The sequence below is a fragment of the Scomber scombrus genome, chromosome 22 (genome assembly GCF_963691925.1).
Source record: "Scomber scombrus chromosome 22, fScoSco1.1, whole genome shotgun sequence".
Classification (NCBI taxonomy): Eukaryota; Metazoa; Chordata; class Actinopteri; order Scombriformes; family Scombridae; genus Scomber; species Scomber scombrus.
Genome location: NC_084991.1, coordinates 21,293,495 through 21,305,159, shown reverse-complemented (window position 1 = coordinate 21,305,159; position 11,665 = coordinate 21,293,495). Strand labels below are relative to the sequence as shown.

Genomic DNA, 11,665 nt, shown 5'->3' with positions numbered 1-11,665 from the left:
TAAGTGTGTGTAGGTGTGTGCAGATGTGTGTACAAAATATTTCAACTCCATTATAGAGATATAAGGGTCCGTGATAAATAAGGGTTAGATAGATGAGGTGAGATGACATATTATAGATTTTATTGCTCTTTATTTAAATCCAGTATATTAAATACATGTTTTACTTTATTTCTGTGTGTGTGTGACGTCGAGGGTCAGCGTTGATATGTGATGAGTTTTAATATCTGATCGATGTGCATCTGTTTTCACTCAAACACAACAAACATTATGGATGAACTGACAGATTTAAGTTAGTTTAATTAGAATAAATCCATTTTTTCTAGTTTAAAAAGTCGTGTGTTCTCCGTATTTAGTCGTAACTTTTAGAGTCAGGTTGTGACACAAAAAACCATATTTTTGCAGATATCTTTCAGCTAAAACTGCCGAATAATGTTTGATTCTAAATCTAATTTTAAATTGTAAAACACTCTCACTTCTGCAGATAGAAAATGTATCTAAACTTTCACAGGATTGTCATATTTTGGCACGTTGACCCTCATTTATTATTATTATTATGATGGAAGAAAAGGAAGAAAGGAATAAAAGGGAGAGATGACAGGAAAGAAAGATGGAAGGAAGGAGTGAAAGAAGGATAGATGGGAGGGAAAGAAGGAAGAGAAGACAGCAAGGAAAGATGGATGGGAGAAAGAAAGGAGGGAGGGAGGAAAGAAGGAAGAAAGGAGGGAGGGAGGAAGGAAGGAAGGAAGGAAGGAAAAGAAGACATGAAGGAAAGATGTAAGGGAGAAAGAGAGAAGGGAGGGGGAAAGGAAGGAAGGAAAGAAGGAAGATAGGAGGGAGGAAGGAAGGAAAGAAAAGAAGACATGAAGGAAAGATGGAAGGGAGAAAGAAAGGAGGGAGGAAGGAAAGAAGGAAGGAAGGAAAGAAGGAAGAAAGGAGGGAGGAAGGAAGGAAGGAAGGAAAAGAAGACATGAAGGAAAGATGTAAGGGAGAAAGAAAGAAAGGAGGGGGAAAGGAAGGAAGGAAAGAAGGAAGAAAGGAGGGAGGAAGGAAGGAAGGAAGGAAGGAAGGAAAAGAAGACATGAAGGAAAGATGGAAGGGAGAAAGAAAGGGGGGAGGAAGGAAAGAAAGAAGGAAGGGAGAAAGAACGGGGGAAGGAAGGAAAGAAAAGACATGAATAAAAGAGGGCCGGATTGGACCCCTTGGCGGGCCGGTTCTGGCCCACGAGCCTCATGTTTGACGCCCCTGAATCAGAGCAATGAAACACTCGCTTTCATCAGTCAGCATTTATTTTTTTTACTCTTCTTTTCTTTTCTTTCTTTTTTCTTTCAAACACATTGAACTGAGGATCATGTTCAGAGTCAGGTGTGTTTTTACTTTCATCATGCTTCTGTGACCAAATAATACCTTTTCTTTTCTTTTCTTTTCTTTTTAAATCTTTCATCCTGAGTGACTGAGTGATGATCTTATCGAGGCCACATTCCCCAGGCGAGCCCCGGCAGGATCAGCGCCACGAGGACGGAGGAGAAAAGGTTCACGGCGTTATTGTCCAGAATCGGTTTCCCACAAATCCTCCGAGTGGTGGCCGACTCGTAACCCACAACCTTACCGATGCTGGCGTCAAAGCCTGGAAGAGAGGGAAGATAGGAGAGAGGGAGAGAGGAGGAGAGAGAGAGGAGGAGAGGGAGAGGAGGAGAGGAAGAGACAGGAAGAGGAGGAGAGGAGGAGAGTGGAAGAGAGGAGGAGAGAAAAAGAGATGGAGAGAGGAGGAAGAGAGGGAGAGGAGGAGGAGAGGGAGCGAGAGGAAGAGACAGGAAGAGAGAGGAAGAGGTAGAGAGGAGGAGAGGGAGAGAGGAGGAGGAGGAGAGGGAGAGAGGAGGAGGAGAGGGAGAGAGGAGGAAGAGAGGAGGAGAGGAAGAGAGGGAGGAGGAGAGGGGAGGAAGAGAGGAGGAGAGGGAGAGAGTGAGAGAGGAGGAGAGGAGGAGAGGAGGAGGAGGAAGAGAGGAGGAAAGGAAGAGAGAGAGGAGGAGAGGGGAGGAAGAGAGGATGAGAGGAGGAGATGGAGAGAGTGAGAGAGGAGGAGAGGAGAAGAGGAAGAGAGAGAGGAGGAGAGGGGAGGAAGAGAGGAGGAGAGGAGGAGAGGGAGACAGGAAGAGAGGAGGAGAGAGGGGGAGAGAGAGGAAGAGAGGAAGAGAGGAGGAAAGGAGGAGAGAGGAAGACGGGAGGAGAGAGGAGGAGTGCAGGAGAGATGAAGAGAGGGAGAGGAAGAGAGGATGAGAGTGAGAGAGGAAGAGAGGAGGAAAGACAGGAAGAGAGAGGAGAGGAGAGGAGGAGAGGAAGAGAGGAGGGAGAGAGGGAAAGAGTGAAAGAGGAAGAGAGGAAGAGAGAGAGAGGGAGAGAGATGGAGAGGGAGAAGAGAGGAGAAATTCTCAATAAAACACCATATCAACTAGTTTGTTATGAACTTACATTATTATAACTTTTATATTAAATAAAGTTAATGGAAAACAATTGTTCTAAACATTACATCTAATCTAACATCATCATGTCAGCAGTGTTTATGTGTATTATTACTTCCTGTCCTACCTGAGTACTGCAGGTGAGCTCCGAGGAACGAGTCCAGCATGGATCCCAGCAGACCTGCTACTCCTCCGTACAGCATGATGGGCCACTGAGGGTCGGCCAGGTGCAGGTCTCCCACCAGGAGGAGCTGCGTCAAGAAGTAAACGGCACCCACCGCTAAGCCGCCCAGGAAGCTGGCGACCAATCCCACGGGAGTGACTCCTCCGTTTGTTCCTGGAGAGGTTTGAAAAAGAAAAAGAAAAGCAAAAAAAAAGAGAGGAGGACTTAGAAATGATGTAATGACGAGTATAAAGAAGCAGAGTTCAGGAGAAACATTAATGTATTTAATATGAGGAGGAGAGGAGGAAGAGGGGGAGAGAGATGGAGAGGAAGAGAAAGGAAAAGAGAAGAGGAGAGGGAGAGAGAGTAGGAGAGGAAGAGAGAAAGAGAGGGAGAGAGATGAGGAGAAAGAGAAGGGAAGAGGAAGAGAGGAGGGAGAGTAGGAGAGGAGGAGAGGGAGAGAAGAGGAGGAGAGAGAGGAAGAGAGGAGGGGAAGAGAGGAAGAGAGGAGGAGGAGAGGAAGAGAGAGGAAAGGAGAGGGAGAGAGGAGGAGGGGAGTAGGAGAGGGAGAGAGGTGAGAAGAGAGGAGGAAAGGAAGATAGGAGGAAAGACGGAGAGAGGAGGAGAGGAGGGAGAGGGAAAGAGAGGGGGAGAGGAAGAGAGGAGAGGAGGGAGAGGGAAAGAGAGGGGGAGAGGAGGAGAGGAAGAGAGGAAGAGAGGAGGGAGAGGGAAAGAGGGGGAGAGGAAGAGAGGAGGAGAGGGAGAGAGGAAGAGAGGAAGGGAGAGGAAAAGAGGAGAGGAGGGAGAGGGAAAGAGAGGGGGAGAGTAGGAGAGGAGGAGAGGGAGAGAGGAAGAGAGGGGGAGAGTAGGAGAGGAGGAGAGGGAGAGAGGAAGAGAGGGGGAGAGGAGGGAGAGGGAAAGAGGGGGAGAGGAAGAGAGGAGGAGAGGAAGAGAGGAGGAGAGAGTAGGAGAGGAGGAGAGGACTCCTCAGTTTGTTCCTGGAAAGATTCAATAATAAAAATCAGAAACAAACGGAGGACTTAATGACGTGATGAGAATAAAGAATCAGTGTTCAGAGGAAACGTTTCTCAGGAATCATCTAAACTCTAAGAAATCTTTCCAGTAAAGATTCATAAATAAAACAGCTTGTGTTTCATCTGGGACACACGCTGCCTTTCAGACGGTCGTCACGGCGATTTCCTCTGAGTGAAAGACGAGTTTACATCAAATGTCTGGAGGGCAAAACAAGCAATTAACACTTCCTCTAAATATCAGCGTATCGCCAAATTAAAGGAATCATAATAATAGTTTAATCTATTTAATTTGATACATATAAGATACAGACGTTGAAGCCGTCGGCAGTGTGTTATTTTTATAACGTAGCATTTAAACACGACTCTGCTGTGACGTTAACTCTCGTTCTTAAAATAATACGCATTTTATTCAGAAAGGGTGTGGTGAGTGTTGAGCTGACTTCCTGTCTGGTATATTGTTATTATAGAGAATATAAGATCATAATATCAGTGTGTTTGTGAATCTATTTTCACTGTAATAGTGTCAAAATGTAAAGAAAACATGAACACGTCACACATTTGTGGTTCAAATGATTAATTATAATTATAAAAGGAATACGGCTTGGGTAAGAGTTAAAGGAAAAACACAAATATTCTCTGATTAAAGCTTTTTAAATGTGAATATTTTATCATTTTTTCATCGTTTGGAGTCATTTTTAAAGAGAAATTGTTTAAATTTCCAACTTCTGGTAACTTAAATGTGAATATTTTTTACTTTTTTCATAATTTTTAGTCATTTTTAGAAATAAATAGTCCAAATTTCAAATTTCTGACAGCTTAAATGTGAATATTTCATACTTTTGTCATCGTTTTGAGTGATTTTTAAAGAGGAATTGACCAAATTTCTGGTAGCTTAAATATGAATATTTTACTGTTTCTTTACTTTTTTTATGACAGTAAGCTGAATATTTCATTATTATAGACCAGCTTCTTAAATGTGATTATTTTCTGGTTTATCTGGTTGCTATTTGCTCATTTTTTCATCGTTTTAAGTCATTTTTAAAAATGAGTAATTGTCCAAATATCCAAATTCAAGTGAATATTTTCTGGGTTTTTTAGTTTTTATGACAGTAAGCTGAATATTTTATGGTTATAGACTGTAAGGAAGACAAAAAAGATATTTGAAGACATGATCTCAGACTTTAGGAACCATTTTTAACTATTTTCTGACCAAATTAATCGATTAATTGAGCAAAAACAATCATGTCAGTGTCATGTGACGTCTCACCTGCCGGGACTTCCTTCCAGGTGGTGATGAGTCTGGGCTGTGATTGGCTGAGGACGGGCCCCACCTCGGACGCCCAGGTGTCTCCGGTGCTGCAGGCGAGCGCGCCCAGCAGAGAGAGGCACATCCAGGAGGCGGAGTACTGCTTACTGAAGTCAACGGGGATCTCACCTGGACCCACCTGCAGCGTTTACATCAGAGGAAGTAAACTCATCTTCATTTAAGGGACACATACAGAATAATATGATCTGATGAGGGTTAGGGTTATTAAAAAGATGGAGGGAAGGAAAGAAGGAAATAAGAAGAGGAGGAAGGAAAGACAGACAGGTAGGAAGGAAGGAAGGAAATAAGAAGAGAAGGAAGGAAAGACAGACACAAAAGGAAGGAGGGAAGAAAGGTAGGAAGGACAGACAGAACGAAAGAAGGAAGGGAGGAAGGACGGATGGAAGGAAGGAAGGGAGGAAGGAAGGAAGAACAGAAGGAAGAAAGGGAGGAAGGACAGATGGAAGAAAGGGAGGAAGGAAGGACAAACAGAAGAAAGGGAGGAAGGACAGATGGAAGGAAGGAACGATGGGAGGAAGGAAGGAAGGGAGGAAGGACAGAAGGAAGAAAGGGAGGAAGGACAGATGGAAGGAAGGAAGGAAGGAAGAGAGGAAGGACAGATGGAAGGAAGGAAGGAAGAACAGAAGGAAGAAGTGGGAGGAAGGACAGATGTAAGGAAGGAAAATAACACAGGAAGGAAAGTGTCTGATCGCACCCCTCGGCGGGCCAGTTCTGGCCCGCATGCCTCATGTTTGACCCCCCTGATATTTGTTAGCAGATTATAACATAATAATAATAAAGTTTAATAAAAAGGAATAAAGTTGAACCTCTATCATGTAAAGCAGAGCCAGCTCGGTGGGAACGCCTCCGTTACAGAAAACCTGGATCCAATTCCTCTGACCGCCTTCTTTGTAATCAGGGTCTATTTTCTTCTTCTGCGCTCCTCCCCAGCGGGTCAGTCTGGAGGAGGTGAAGAAGAAGGCCAGCAGAGAGGTGAAGAAGCTGTAGTTGGCCATCGTCAGCACGAAGCCGACGAGGAGAGCTGGAAGAAAAAAGAAAACACACAAACATGTTGAAGAAGCTGCTTAAATTCTGCACATCGACCCTCACAAGCTGTGTTATAGCATTAGAGAATAAGAGAGGGAGGAAGGAAGGAGGGAAGGAAGGAAGGAAGGAAAAAAGGGGGGAAGGACAGATGGAAGGAAGGAAGGAAGGTAGGGAAGAAGGACAGTAGGAAGGAAGGAAGGAAGGAAGGACAGAAGGAAGAAAGGAAGGTAGGAAGGAATGAAGAAAGGAACAAAGGAAGGTAGGAAGGAAGGAAGAAAGGAAGGGAGGAAGGAAGGAAGGACATATGCAAGGAAGGACATATGCAAGGAAGGACAGATGATGGAAGGAAGGAAGGTGGGGAAGAAGAAAGGAAGGAAGGACAGATGGAAGGAAGAACAGTAGGAAGGAAGGACAGATAGATGGAAGGAAGAAAGGAAAAAAGGAAGGTAGGGAGGGAGGAAGGACAAGGAAAAAAGGATGGAAGGAACGAAGAAACGAAAAAGGAAGGGAGGAAGGAAGGAAGGAAGGAAAGAAGGAAGAAAGGGAGGAAGGACAGAAGGAAAAAAGGATGGAAGGACAAATGGAAGGATGGAAAGAAGGAACTAGGAAAGGATATAAGGAACGAAGAAAGGAAAGTTAAGTTCTTTTCTTGCAGCTTAAATTTGAATTTTCTGGTTTATCTGGTTGCTATTTGCTCATTTTTCATCGTTTTGAGTCATTATTAAAGAGAAATTGTCCAAATATCCAAATTCTAGTGAATATCTTACGGTTATAGACGGTTGGGAAGACAAAAATAAGACATTTGAAGACGTCATCTCAGACTCTAGGAACCAGTGATCTACATCTTTAACCATAAATAATGAGATTCAGAGTCTTCTCAGAATCCGGGGGAGGAACACACGAGGAGTTTTTGATAATAAAAAATGACGATTTCACGCCGATGATCCGCAGCTGATAAAGAGCTTTACAGTATTTCAGATGAGACCATCACGAGATCAAAGCTGTTGTCATGTCTTTTTTGATTTTCCTCCGCAGCCGTTCGTCCGATCCACTTCACACTCGGCAGGCGTATCGATTAGGAGCCGAGGAGCCGCTGCGTCGAGCGTGAAGTTATTAGCATGAACGCTTCTTGAGAAATAAGAGGCGAGGAATAAGATAAATAAGGAGTTTTTAAGTGGAAATCATGCAAAGATATTCCAGTAGAGCCTCAGAATATTAATATAGAGCTGGAGATGTGCTAAATATTTATCACAGTGGAGAGCGGAGTTTCATATTTTTTTGGGATCCAGTCATAACAAACAAAAATCAGCAGGTTTTCCTTCAAAATTAAACTTCCTGTCTTTTTTTCTGAAACTTTTTGTGATGTTTGATGTTAATTCTTGTTTTAAAAATAGTTAATTTCATGTCAGACAGCATCTTTAATCGATGACTGAAGGAACCTTTAAGGACTTGTTTTAAATAAATTAAACATAATCAGAAAAGTTGAGCCTGAAACCACAAAATAACAACTTTTACAGTCTTAAAACTACACGAATATTCAATTATTAACAGTATTATGTCATAGAAAAAGGCACACCTGTTGATATGAATAATAGTAAATAATATTAGACCCTCGCTCACCTCCCAGAGCTCCTGAGTGATCCAGGCTGCGTCTCTTCAGCGCTCTGACCGTCACCACCAGAGGAACCAAGATGGAGAACAACCATCGCCATGGCGACACAGGCTGCAGAGTGCCTGTGAACATGCACGCACACACACACACACACACACGCACACAGGCACACACAGGCACGCACGCACGCACGCACACACACACACACACACGCACACACGCACACACACGCACACAGGCACACACAGGCACGCACGCACACACACACACACACACACAGTTATTAGGAAGGAAAGATAGAAGGAAGGAGAGAAAGAAAGAAAGAAGGAAAGAAAGAAAGATGGAAGGAAAGAAATAAGGAAAGAAAGAAAGATAGAAGGAAAGAAAGAAAGAAGGAAAGATAGAAGGAAGGAAAGAAGGAAAGAAAGAAAGAAGGAAAGAGAGAGAGAAAGAAAGATAGAAGGAAAGAAAGAAAGATGCAAGAAAAGAAAAAGAAATAAGGAAAGAAAGAAAGATAGAAGGAAAGAAAGAAGGAAAGAAAGAAGGAAAGAAAGAAAGATATAACGAAAGAAAGAAACAAACAAACAAAAAGAAAGAAGGAAAAAAAGAAAGAAAGAAAGATAGAAGGAAAGAAAAAGATACAAGGAAAGATAGAAGGAAGGAAAGAAAGAAAGAAACAAACAAACAGAAGGAAAAATAGAAAGAAGGAAGGAGAGAAAGAAAGAAGGAAAGAAATATTTGATTGAATCTTTCGACATAATTCAACCAAAAGTTTCTGATTTAAAATTAAAAATCTGATTAAATGTGAAAAATAACGACATTTATTCAACGTCTCTAAACAAGTGAAAGCAGACAGTCTTTGTATGAAAGCTATACAAATTATATTATTATTATTATAATTATTATTATTATTATAATGATAAAAACATGAGGAAGAGTTAGCAGCAGCGTACCTGAGTAGGTGCTGATGACGAGGGAAATCACCCAGAAGAAGAGCGACAGCGCCAGAGTGGCACACAGCACGATCATATCGGTCATCATCTTCACGTATTCCTTCATCGGCACATCGTTCTCAGAGTCCATGCTGGCAGACGGAGCGAGCTGCGGGACACGACACAGAAAGAGAAATATGGAGTTTTTATTTGATATATAATACATGATTAGAGCCGAGGAAAAGAAAAAAAGAGAGAAATTGTCCAAATGTCCAAATTCTGGCTCCTTAAATGTGGATTATTTTTAAGTTTCTTTAGTTTTTATGACAATAAACTTCATAAACACAGTATTTTTTTTGGAATTCAGTCAGAACCATAGACTGTATATAAAATGGATGTAACATCCGTGACGTCACCCATTGGTTTGTTGACTGCTGCTCGGAGGTCAATAGTATCGGATCTGAGCAGCGCCATCTTGAACATTTCAGGTGCATGCTGGGAAAAATAAAAACACGGATTCTACTTATATGGGCATCAGGAGGAGCAAGAGGCGCCCTCCTGAACCTGTGAACCAATCAACCTGTCAATCACGGCGTAGCCACGCCCTAATGCATACCCTGCTTTATCCTCAAATATAAAATCAGGGAGGCCAAAATGTCCCAAATGAACATCATACTGCATTGAAGAAGGCTTTAAACTAGCGATTGAGACCATAAACACATTTTGAAAACGTTTACTGAGGTTAGAAATCAAGTGAGAAGTTGGTGAATTCTCCATTGACTTGTATAGAGACGGAAGTCCTTTTGACACCAAAACGGTCGCCCCCTGGTGGCCTTTTGATATAATGCAGTTTTAAGTTACTTCCGCGTTGGCCTCATTTCAGAGGACTGGAACTCCTCCCTTCTTTCCTTCCTCCTTCCCTTCCTCCCTTCCATCCTTCCTTTCTCCCTCCCTTCCTTGACTCAAGGACAACAGGAGGGTTAATATATATATACTTTTGTTGTATGTGTTTTATTATTTATAGGAATTTATAATTATTAAAATCAGTGCACTGATGTCATTTTATACAATAAAGTTTATGATTAAGCTGTAAAATATCAGTCAGCCTCCAAGTCTTTGTAAACACATTGCAAAAAAAAGGAGTTTTATGTATATATTCTGTATGTATAAGATTATCAGCCAATATATTAATATTACTCCCTAATATCCGTATCAGCATCGGCCTTAAAAATGCAGTATGTGTCAATTATTTGCACATTTCTGATCAGTATTTTGTACATTTTTATTCACTTCAATTAAACATTTCAACTACTTATAGCAGCTTCTTCTCACTTAAAAATATATTTTACATATTTTGACATATCTTATTCATATTATTTAGCATTACTTAAGTTTTATGTATATTTTTGGACTGTTGTGCACCACAAAAATCACTTTAATGTCCTTTTACATGAAACTCCACGTGTGCACGTGCAGTTTAATGTTTGCTTTCACATGAATCTGCTATTTCTGTCTTCATCTTAAATATCACAGTTTGAATGATGTTGGATTCAGTTGCATCTTGGAGTGAAAAGTCCATTACACAATATTTTTTAACAGGCTATACTTGAGCAATAGCTTATTTTGATTGTGAATATTCCTGCACTTAGAGAGAGACATTAAACGCATCACGATCAGCTGATTAGCATGTCTGCTACAATGTCTCGTTTTAAGTCTTTGAAGCAGATATTTAACTCTCTTATTAAGCTTAAATATCACGTAATAACAAGTTTTAAGGTATATTAAAGGTGAAATATGAGCATGTGTGAGTATGAGCTGCACGCAGAAATAAACAGGTGAAAAGCAAATGTCAGTAATAGAAATGATGAAATGTGTCAGTGAGGGTAAAATAAATCCTTTTAAAAGCATTAATATCTAACTTATTATAAGTGTAGCTTGGTCTTATCTCTATTTAAGTGAACTCACCATTTATCTGTGGAGCCATCGTGACTTCTAACTCCTTAAATGGTTTCAGCAAAATAATAATAATAATAATAATGTGACTTCTTCTCCTTCTTCTTCTTCTTCTTCTTCTTCTTCTTCTTCTTCTTCTTCTTCTTCTTCTTCTTCTTCTTCTTCAGACGACTGTGCAGCTTTTTACTGCTAACCAGCCATTAACTAGTAAAATAATTAATATATTTCGTTTGTAGGTTTTTAGATGACACCAACTTAACAGAGGTTCAGTGTGTGAGAGAGGAAAGAAGAGCCGGAGGGAAAGGCTGCACGGAGGCATTTAATTCACGGACACACTTCCCTAAACAAGCTGATCTTCTTAAAGAGACAGTAACCAAATAAAATAAAGGATTAATAAAATTCACATTGACACAGCAGAAACAATCAGTAGGAAAAAGGCAGTAGCATAAAGGTGAAGATGTACTAAAAATATAATCAATAATAAATAAAATGCAAAATAGGATAAAATGAATAAAATACTACATGCAGAATAAAACTATACAGATGAAGATAAATGTGCAATGTGCAGAAAAACTGAGATATATATGTGTGTTTGATGTGGTGTTTACACACACACACACACACACACACACACACACACACACACACACACACATATATACACATACATAGATACACACATACACACACACATATATACACACACACACATACACACATATATACACACACAGACACACACACATACAGAGAGACACACACACATACACACACATAAACACACACACACACACACACACAAACACACACAGACACACACACATACATACATACAGAGAGAGACACACACACACACACACACACACACACACACACACACACATTCATATACACACATACACACACACACACTCATACATAACCACACACATATACACACGCATACACATATATATACACACACACACAGACACACACACTCATTGAGAGAGAGACACACACACACACACACACACATACACACATATACACACACACACACACACACACACACAGACACACACACACATTGAGAGAGAGACACACACACACACAAATAAATGAGGTATAATTTCATTTAAATGAGGCCTATTAATATTTTATCTCTATGAGAGTTTATTCT

General features: G+C 40.9%; 1 protein-coding gene across 1 annotated transcript; it reads right to left on the bottom strand.

Annotated features, from left to right (window-relative positions):
* Positions 1-1,046: 1,046 nt before the first annotated feature.
* Positions 1,047-10,768, bottom strand: tmem19 (transmembrane protein 19). Its single transcript, XM_062443710.1, has 7 exons — positions 10,516-10,768; positions 8,572-8,719; positions 7,627-7,740; positions 5,787-6,001; positions 4,921-5,098; positions 2,584-2,793; positions 1,047-1,624 (listed from the first exon to the last, which is right to left on the bottom strand). Exons 1-7 carry the CDS (start codon positions 10,516-10,518, stop codon positions 1,464-1,466), a joined length of 1,029 nt encoding a protein of 342 aa, XP_062299694.1. The 5' UTR covers positions 10,519-10,768; the 3' UTR covers positions 1,047-1,463.
* Positions 10,769-11,665: the final 897 nt, after the last annotated feature.